The 11,418-nt window shown below is 37.4% G+C and overlaps 1 protein-coding gene across 1 annotated transcript in view; it reads right to left on the bottom strand.

The window, feature by feature from the left end:
- Positions 1-3,064: 3,064 nt before the first annotated feature.
- Positions 3,065-11,418, bottom strand: part of LOC110508268 (voltage-dependent L-type calcium channel subunit beta-2-like) — a 74,818-nt gene continuing 66,464 nt past the window's right edge. Inside the window, exon 13 of the mRNA XM_036966352.1 lies at positions 3,065-3,310. Within this exon, the coding sequence (XP_036822247.1) occupies positions 3,065-3,310 (246 nt within the window). The remainder of the gene's footprint in view (positions 3,311-11,418) is intronic.

Here is an 11,418-nt window from a genome sequence, read left to right as displayed (position 1 = left end):
GTAGAAGTTTGTGAGTGCTTTTGGTGACCAGCCAAATTTTTTGTAGGAGTACCGCTGAGATCCACCGGAGAGCAGACATACCCTTCCACAGCAAAGAGACACATTTAATACTCCTCTACTCATGACCTGAGGCAAAAATGCAGTATCAGAAAGTAATACTAAGGTCTTGTGGTCATACTTCATCTAGGAACAGCACACATTTCAAAATGTGATATCTCTTATTTTTTTATATATATATATTCACAGTGCAGACATCATGGTAGGTAGTCGATCTGAGCAACAATGTATTTTAATTGATTGCATTACACTAGGCAAAAAGATATAGAAATGATTTGAGTTCATCAGGGTCAGAGTCAGGGTCAGAGTTAGGGTCAGAGTTAGGGTCAGAGTCAGGGTCAGAGTTAGGGTCAGAGTCAGGGTCAGAGTTAGGGTCAGAGTCAGGGTCAGAGTCAGGGTCAGAGTCAGGGTCAGAGTCAGGGTCAGAGTCAGGGTCAGAGTCAGGGTCAGAGTCAGGGTCAGAGTTAGGGTCAGAGTCAGGGTCAGAGTTAGGGTCAGGGTCAGAGTCAGGGTCAGAGTCAGGGTCAGAGTCAGGGTCAGAGTCAGGGTCAGAGTCAGGGTCAGAGTTAGGGTTAGACTTCGGGCTAGATCTGTAGCTCTGATGATCCATGCTGTAGTGCGATTTCAATTTTAAAGCAATAACCACACATTCAGGTTGGTAAATAAGCATTTTATTTTTATTAGGTAAGTTGACTAAGAACACATTATCATTTACAGCACCAACCTGGGGAATAGTTACAGGGGAGAGAGAGGGACAAATGAGCCAATTGTAAGCTGGAGATGATTAGGTGGCCATGATGGTATGAGAGCAGACACCAGGGTTAACACCCCTACTCTTACTATAAGTGCTATGGGATCTTTGGGGACCACAGAGAGTAAGGAAACATGTTTAACATCCCATCTGAAAAACAGCACCCTACACAGGACAACATCACTGCCCTGGGGAATTGGGATTTTTTATTATTTTTTAAACAGAGGAAAGAGTACCTCCTACTGGCTCTCCAACACCACTTCAGGCAACATCTGGTCTTCCCTCCAGGGACTGACCAGGATCAACTCTGCTTAGACTCAGAGGCTCACCAGCAGTGAGATGCAGGGTGGTATGCTGCTGGCTAGGAAATTGATAATAAAATAAACACATATTTAATGTTGGAACAGGCCTACTCTCTCCTCATCACATCTGCAAGGGCATTAATTAAATGTTTGCAAATGCATAGAAAGTGTATTCAAACTATATTGTATGACAAAGCTCTAGAATTGATCCAGTAGTCAAAGCTCTAGAATTGATCCAGTAGTCAAAGCTCTAGAACTGATCCAGTAGTCAAAGCTCTAGAACTGATCCAGTAGTCAAAGCTCTAGAAATGATCCAGTAGTCAAAGCTCTAGAACTGATCCAGTAGTCAAAGCTCTAGAAATGATCCAGTAGTCAAAGCTCTAGAACTGATCCAGTAGTCAAAGCTCTAGAACTGATCCAGTAGTCAAAGCTCTAGAAATGATCCAGTAGTCAAAGCTCTAGAACTGATCCAGTAGTCAAAGCTCTAGAACTGATCCAGTAGTCAAAGCTCTAGAACTGATCCAGTAGTCAAAGCTCTAGAACTGATCCAGTAGTCAAAGCTCTGGAACTGATTCAGTAGTCAAAGCTCTAGAACTGATCCAGTAGTCAAAGCTCTGGAACTGATTCAGTAGTCAAAGCTCTAGAACTGATCCAGTAGTCAAAGCTCTAGAACTGATCCAGTAGTCAAAGCTCTAGAACTGATCCAGTAGTCAAAGCTCTGGAACTGATTCAGTAGTCAAAGCTCTAGAACTGATCCAGTAGTCAAAGCTCTAGAACTGATCCAGTAGTCAAAGCTCTAGAAATGATCCAGTAGTCAAAGCTCTAGAACTGATCCAGTAGTCAAAGCTCTAGAACTGATCCAGTAGTCAAAGCTAATTACCAAGTCAGAATGCTACAACTGTTCATTATAAAAGTATGAAGTTGAAGAAGACTATTTTTTAAATATTTTAATGGAAAAGTTATGTTCAGTGCCTTTTCAGAATGGAGGGGGTATGAAATAGCATTGTCCCTTTATAATTAAAGAGATAATCATATCAATTAAATCGTGAACAAGATAAGTTCTATATGAGCAGTTTCAGTAGGGTTAAGGTTAGGGTTAAGGTTTAGTGCTGGGGCGGGCAAACTATGGCCCTCGCTCCACGTCTGGCCTGCTGGCAGATTAAATGCAGCCAGCGAGGGTTAGGGTCAAATTATTATTTTGGATTAGAAAACCACTCCAGGACCTCCCGAGTGGTGCAGAGATCTAAGGCACTGCATCACAGTGTTGCTGTGTCACTTCAGCCTGGGGCTCATTGCGCTCAAGCGACTCTCTGTGGTGGGCCGGTCACCTGCAGGCTGACTTCTGTCATCAGTTGAACAGTGTTTCCTCCGACACATTGGTGCAGCTGGCTTCCGGGTTAAGCAAGTGGGTGTTAAGAAACGTGTTTTGGAGGACGCATGACTCGACCTTCGCCTCTCCTGAGCACATTGGGGGGTTGCAGCGATGAGACAAGATCGTAATCACGAAAAAGGGAGCTAAAAATAAACATTTATAAAAACAATCCAGACTACACTTGAATGTCAAAAACTAGATTGAAACTATGTAGAAATTATAATGGACCTATTTATTTTCAAATAACTGCATTTTTTCTGGCCCACAAATTGATTTTGATGAACGAATCGGTAAAAAAAAAATCTGTGCTGCCCTCCCATTGAATTTCTAAATTGTGATGTGGCCCTCGAGCCAAAATGTTTGCCCACCCCTGGTGTAGCGTCAGGCAGATGATTAGGTTTTTGGTAATACCAGGGTGATATTGTGTACTGAGAGATTTCGGTCTTGCTGTTAGTGCATAGCAACAGGAGCAGCATAGTCATAAGCTAGGGGGGGGGGGGGTATGGTGATGGTGATGGTGATGGTGGTTATGGTCTCTGTGAGACTGTCTTGGGGCTGTAGTGCTCCTCTTCCCGCTCCTCTTCAACTGGCAGTGATCTTTGTCCAGGCTGGAGATATTCTCTTTCTACTGAGGCTGGGTGTGGTGCTCTGTCCTGCAGTTGTGGTGGTTAGGGTGGTTAGGAGGGTGGTTTGTAGGGTGGTCGTGGGTGTGTGATGGTCTGAGAGGTGTTTCTTTCTCCTCTCTGCGGGCTGGGTGTGCTCGTCAGCCTGGTGGTCATGGGCACCCTTCCTCTTCATCGCAGATGGCTTATTAATTCCCTCTCCAACCTGGAATAAAAAAACATAATAATAATAACAATCATAATTGTCATCATCATACACGGTCAAATGAAAATCATGTTAAAATGGGCAGTAATTTTTGATATGTTTATATTATAAATGCATCACATGCAACTTGTAAGAAGACTAAACACTTAGCCTATTAAAATGTTTACCTAACTCCATTAAGATAATTAGCCATATGCATGGTTGAGTTACAGTAATAGAACACTATAGATAAAGTAATAGAACACTATAGTTACAGTAATAGAACACTATAGTTACAGTAATAGAACACAATAGTTACAGTAATAGAACACAATAGTTACAGTAATAGAACACAATAGTTACAATAATAGAACACTATAGTTACAGTAATAGGACTCTATAGATGAGTTACAGTAATAGAACATTATAGTTAAATTAATAGGACACTATAGTTACAGTAATAGAACACTATAGTTACAGTAATACAACACTATAGTTACAGTAATACAACACTATAGTTACAGTAATAGAACACTATAGTTACAGTAATACAACACTATAGTTACAGTAATAGGACACTATAGTTAAAGTAATAGGACACTATAGTTACAGTTATAGGACACTATAGTTACAGTAATGGAACACTATAGTTACAGTAATAGAACACTATAGTTACAGTAATAGAACACTATAGTTACAGTAATAGAACACTATAGTTACAGTAATAGAACACTATAGTTACAGTAATATAACACTATAGTTGAGTTACAGTAATAGAACACTATAGTTAAGTTACAGTAATAGAACACTATTGATACAGTAATAGAACACTATAGTTACAGTAATAGAACACTATAGTTACAGTAATATAACACTATGGTTGAGTTACAGTAATAGAACACTATAGTTAAGTTACAGTAATAGAACACTATTGATACAGTAATAGAACACTATAGTTACAGTAATAGAACACTATAGTTACAGTAATAGAACACTATAGATGAGTTACAGTAATAGAACATTATAGTTAAATTAATAGGACACTATAGTTACAGTAATAGAACACTATAGTTACAGTAATAGAACACTACAGTTACAGTAATAGAACACTACAGTTACAGTAATAGGACACTATAGATGAGTTACAGTAATAGAACATTATAGTTACAGTAATAGGACACTATAGTTACTTACAGTAATAGAACACTATAGTTACAGTAATAGGACACTATAGTTACAGTAATAGAACACTATAGTTACAGTAAAATAACACTATAGTTACAGTAATAGAACACTATAGTAACAGTAATATAACAATGTAGGTAAAGTAATAGAACACCATATGTAAAGTAATAGAACACTATAGTTACAGTAATAGGACACTATAGTTACAGTAATAGAACACAATAGTTACAGTAATAGAACACTATAGTTACAGTAATGGAATACTATAGTTACAGTAATAGAACACTATGGTTGAGTTACAGTAATATAACACTATATTTACAGTAATATAACACTATAGTTACAGTAATAGAACACTATAGTTACAGTAATATAACACTATAGTTACAGTAATATAACACTATGGTTGAGTTACAGTAATATAACACTATATTTACAGTAATATAACACTATAGTTACAGTAATAGAACACTATAGTTACAGTAATGGAACACTATAGTTACAGTAATAGAACACTACAGTTACAGTAATAGAACACTATAGTTACAGTAATAGAACACTATAGTTACAGTAATAGGACACTATAGTTACAGTTATAGAACACTATAGTTACAGTAATAGAACACTATAGTTACAGTAATAGAACACTATGGTTGAGTTACAGTAATATAACACTATATTTACAGTAATATAACACTATAGTTACAGTAATAGAACACTATAGTTACAGTAATGGAACACTATAGTTACAGTAATAGAACCCTGTAGTTACAGTAATAGAACACTATAGTTACAGTAATAGAACCCTGTAGTTACAGTAATAGAACACTATAGTTACAGTAATAGAACACTGTAGTTACAGTAATAGAACACTATAGTTGAGTTACAGTAATATAACACTATATTTACAGTAATATAACACTATAGTTACAGTAATAGGACACTATAGTTACAGTAATACAACACTATAGTTGCAGTAATAAAACACTATAGTTACAGTAATAGAACACTACAGTTACAGTAATAGAACACTATAGTTACAATAATAGAACATTATAGTTGCATTAATAGAACACTATAGATACAGTCATATAACACTATAGTTACAGTAATAGAACACTACAGTTACAGTAATAGAACACTATAGTTACAATAATAGAACATTATAGTTGCATTAATAGAACACTATAGATACAGTAATATAACACTATAGTTACAGTAATAACACTATAGTTACAGTAATTGAACAATATAGTTACAGTAATAGAACACTATAGTTGAGTTACAGTAATAGCACACTATAGTTACAGTAATACAACACTATAGTTACAGTAATAGGACACTATAGTTACAGTAATACAACACTATAGTTGCAGTAATAAAACACTATAGTTACAGTAATAGGACACTATTGTTACAGTAATACAACACTATAGTTAAAGTAATATACCACTATAGTTACAGTAATAGAACACTATAGTTGAGTTACAGTAATCTAACACTATAGTTGAGTTACAGTAAAAGAACACTATAGTTACAGTAATAACACTATAGTTACAGTAATAGAACACTATAGTTACAGTAATAGAACACTATAGTTGAGTTACAGTAATAGCACACTATAGTTACAGTAATACAACACTATAGTTACAGTAATAGGACACTATAGTTACAGTAATACAACACTATAGTTGCAGTAATAAAACACTATAGTTACAGTAATAGGACACTATTGTTACAGTAATACAACACTATAGTTACAGTAATACAACACTATAGTTACAGTAATACAACACTATAGTTGAGTTACAGTAATCTAACACTATAGTTGAGTTACAGTAATACAACACTATAGTTACAGTAATACAACACTATAGTTACAGTAATAGAACACTATAGTTACAGTAATACAACACTATAGTTACAGTAATACAACACTATAGTTACAGTAATACAACACTATAGTTGAGTTACAGTAATCTAACACTATAGTTGAGTTACAGTAATACAACACTATAGTTACAGTAATACAACACTATAGTTACAGTAATAGAACACTATAGTTACAGTAATACAACACTATAGTTACAGTAATAGAACACTATAGTTACAGTAATGGAACACTATAGTTACAGTAATACAACACTATAGTTACAGTAATAGAACACTATAGTTACAGTAATAGAACATTATAGTTACAGTAATAGAACACTATAGTTACAGTAATAGAACACTATAGTTACAGTAATAGAACACTATAGTTACAGTAATACAACATTATAGTTACAGTAATAGAACACTATAGTTACAGTAATAGAACACTATAGTTACAGTAATAGAACACTATAGTTAAGTTACAGTAATAGAACACTATAGTTACAGTAATAGAACACTATAGTTACAGTAATAGAACACTATAGTTACAGTAATAGAACACTATAGTTAAGTTACAGTAATAGAACACTATAGTTACAGTAATAGAACACTATAGTTACAGTAATAGAACACTATAGTTGAGTTACGGAAATAGAACACTAAGGTTGGAGACATTAAAACTTGTTTTTCAACCACTCCACAAATTCATTGTGAACAAACTATAATTTTGGGAAGTCGGCTTGGACATCTACTTTGTGCATAGCACAAGTAATTTTTCCAACAATTGTTTACAGACAGATTATTTCACTCATAATTCACTGTATCACAATTCCAGTGGGTAAGAAATGTACATACACTAAGTTGACGGTGCCTTTAAACAGCTTGGACATTTCCAGAAAATTATGTCATGACTTTAGAAGCTTCTGATAGGCTAATTGACATAATTTGATTCAATTGGAGGTGTACCTGTGGATGTATTTCAAGGCCTACCTTCAAACTCAGTGCCTCTTTGCTTGACATCATGGGTAAATGAAAATAAATCATCCAAGATCTCAGAAAAAAAATTGCAGACCTCCGCAAGTCTGGTTCATCCTTGGGAGCAATTTCCAAACACCTGACGGTACCACATTGATCTGTACAAACAATAGTATGCGAGTATGAACACCATGGGACCACGCAGCCGTCATACTGCTCAGGAAGGAGACACCTTCTGTATCCTAGAGATTAACTTCTTGGATATAGGGGGCGCTATTTTAATTTTTGATGAAAAACATTCCCGTTTTAAACAAGATACTTTGTCACGAAAAGATGCTCGACTATGCATATAATTGACAGCTTTGGAAAGAAAACACTCTGACGTTTCCAAAACTGCAAAGATATTGTCTGTGAGTGCCACAGAACTGATGTTACAGGCGAAACCCAGATAAAAATCCAATCAGGAAGTGCCACATTTTTTTAAACAGCCTCATGCCAATGACTCCTTATATGGCTGTGAGGGAGCTAGGAGTCAGCTTATGTTTTCCACGTTTTCCCCAAGGTGTCTGCAGCATTGTGATGTCTTTTTAGGCATTTCCATTGGAGAATGGCTGTAAGAGACCATATAGGGCGAGTGGACGCATGGTGTCTCCCGGTGAAAATGTTGCGTAAAATACTGAGGTAGCCATTTTTCCAATAGTTTCTTATGAGAAACCAATTGCCTCCACGGATATATTATTGAATACATATGTTAAAAACACTTTGAGGATGGATCGTAAACAACTTTTGCCGTGTTTCTGTCGATATTATGGAGCAAATATTTTTTAAAGTTTGGCTTTATAGTTGAAGTATTTTCGGTCGATTTCTCAGCCAAGATTTCTCGCCTACAAAAATATTATTTTTTGGAAAAAAGGAACATTTGCTATCTAACTGGGAGTCTCCTGAGTGAAAGCATCTGAAGTTCTTCAAAGGTAAATGATTTAATTTGGTTTCTTTTCTTATTTTTGTAAAAATGTTGCCTGCTGCCAGCACAGCCTAGCATAGCATTATGACATGCTAAACTTACACAAATGCTTGTCTAGCGTTGGCTGTAACGCATATTTAGAAAATCTGAGATGACAGTTTTGTTAACAAAAGGCTAAGCTTGTGTTTCAATATATTTATTTCATTTAATTTGCAATTTTCATGAATAGGAAACGTTGCGTTATGGTAATGCGCTTGAGCCTATGATTACGCTCCCGGATACGGGATTGCTCGTCGCTAGAGGTTAACGTACTTTGGTGCGAAAAGTGAAAAATCAGTCCCAGAACAACAACAAGGGACCTTGTGAAGATATTGGAGGAAACATGTACAAAAGTATTTATATCCACAGTAAAACAAGTCCTATATCAACATAACCTGAATGGCCGCTCAGCGAGGAAGAAGCCACTGCTGAAAAACCACCATAAAAAAGCCAGACTACAGTTTGAAACTGCACATGGGGAAAAATATCGTACTTTTTGGAGAAATATCCTCTGGTCTGATGAAACAAAAATAGAACTGCTTGGCCATAATGATCATCGTTATGTTTGGAGGAAACGGGGGGAGGCTTGCAAGCCAAAGAACACCATCCCAACCGCTTGGTCGCAAATGGGTCTTCCAAATGGACAATGACCCCAGGCATACTTCCAAAGTTACCATTAAGCACAGGAGTGGCAGCATCATGTTGTGCGGTTGTTTTGCTGCAGGTGGGACTGATGCACTTCACAAAATAGATGGCATCATGAGAACGGAAAATTACGTGGATACATTGAAGCAACATCTCAGACATCAGTCAGGAAGTTAAAGATTGGTCGCAAATGGGTCTTCCAAATGGACAATGACCCCAAGCAAAGTTGTGTCAAAATGGCTTAAGGACAACAACGTCAAGGAATTGGAGTGGCCATCACATATCCCTGACCTCAATCCCATAGAACATTTGTGGGCAGAACTGAAAAAGCGTCTGCAAGCAAGGAGGCCTACAAACCTGACTCAGTTACACCAGCTCTGTCAGGAGGAATGGGCCAAAATTCACCCAACTTATTGTGGTAAGCTTGTGGAAGGCTAACCCAGGTTAAACAATTTAAAGGCAATGCTACCAAATACTAACTGACTGTATGTAAACTTCTGACCCACTGGGAATGTGAGGAAAGAAATAAAAGCTGCAGTAAATCATTCTCTCTGCTATCTCAGGGTCAGGGCAAGCAGGGGTCAATAATCTAATGCGGTGGGGCATGGTATAGAATGGCAGTTAGGCTCAGGGTGAAGGCAGGCAGAACGGTCAAAACCGAGAAGTACTAGAAAACAGGTGCAAAAACAGAGAGGGGCAGGGTAACAAACGCTGGTAGGTTTCACGAAACAAAATGAACTGGCAACAGACAAACGGAGAACACGGGTATAATATACAGGGGATAATGGGTAAGATGGACGACACATGGAGGGAGGTGGAGACAAGCACAAAGACAGGTGAAACAGATCAGGGTGCGACAATAGCGGGATTTCATGCTTAGAGTCCTGCTCCTTGAAAGTGGAAGCTGTACCCTTTTAGCTCAGTGAGGATGTTGCTTGTTATCCATTGCTTCTGGTTGGGGTATGTACATACTGTCACTGTTGGGACAACGTTGTTGATGGACTTATTGATGAAGGCGGTGATGAATCCCGGAACATATTCCAGTCTATGCTAGCAAAACAGTCTTGTAGTTTAGCATCTGCGTCATCTGACCGCTTCCGTATTGAGCGAGTGACTGGTACTTCCTGCTTTAGTTTTTGCTTGTAAATTGGAATCAGGAGGATAGAATTATGGTCAGATTTGCCAAATGGAGGGTGAGGGTAAGTTATGTATAAGTCTCTGAGTGCGGAGTATAGGTGGTCTAGATTTCTTTCCCTCTGGTTGCACATGTGACATGAAATTAGGTAAATCAGATTTAAGTTTCCCTGCATTAAAGTCCCCGGCCACTAGGAGCACCACCTCTGAATTAGCATTTTCTTGTTTGCTTATGGCCTTATATAGCATTGGTTTGTGGTGGTAAATAGACAGCTGTGAAAAATGTAGATGAAAACTCTCTTGGTAAATATTGTGGTCTACAGCTTATCATGAGATACTCTACCCTTAATATTAGATTTTGCGCACCAGCTGTTTTTGACAAATAGACAAAGACCACCACCACTTGTCTTACCGGGGCAGCTGTTCTGTCTTGCTGGAGCACTAAAAAATATTATTAATGTTGTCATTCAGCCACAACTTTGTGTAACATAAGATATTACAGTTGTAAGGGACCGTACATTTGCAATATGGACTTTCTCACTAACCATACACAAAATGCCAAAATGTTCCCTTAAGGTATGTTAAATCTTAGAACTAGCCCTCCCGAATCCGGGAGAATTGTCATCAACTACACTAATTAGCATAACGCAACGGACAAACAATCTTACTAGAAAATATTCATATTCATGAAATCACAAGTGAAATATAGTGAAACACAGCTTAGCCTTTTGTTAATCACCCTGTCATCTCAGAATTTGAAATGGTGCTTTACAGCCAAAGCAAGACAAGCATTTGTGTAGCCTAGCATAGCATTATGTCCAGCTAGCAGCAGGTAACTTGGATCACGAAAATCAGAAAAGCAATCAAATTAAATCATTTACCTTTGATGAGCTTTGGATGTTTTCACTCACGAGACTCCCAGTTAGACAGCAAATGTTCCTTTTGTTCCATAAATGTTATTTTTTATAGCCGAAATACCTCCGTTTGTTCTTCACGTTTTGAAATCCTTCGGAAATTGCGGTCACGACAACGCCGAAAAATATTCCAAATGAGATCCATAATATCGACAGAAACATGGCAAACATTTTTTATAATCAATCCTCAAGGTGTTTTTCAAATATCTATTCGATAATATATCAACCGGGACAATTGGCTTCTTAGTAGGAGCGAGAGAAACAATGGCCGCCTTTGTCTATTACGCACAAATCACTCTGAGAGCCACCATCTGACCACTGACGCAATGTTGTCGTTCACGCTCATTTTTCAAAATAAAAGCCTGAAACTGTGACTGTAGACACATTAGGGAAGCCAT

This window comes from Oncorhynchus mykiss, chromosome 28, assembly GCF_013265735.2.
Source record: "Oncorhynchus mykiss isolate Arlee chromosome 28, USDA_OmykA_1.1, whole genome shotgun sequence".
Classification (NCBI taxonomy): Eukaryota; Metazoa; Chordata; class Actinopteri; order Salmoniformes; family Salmonidae; genus Oncorhynchus; species Oncorhynchus mykiss.
The sequence above is the reverse complement of the archived record's forward strand: the minus strand, read 5'-3'. Positions and strand labels throughout refer to the sequence as shown.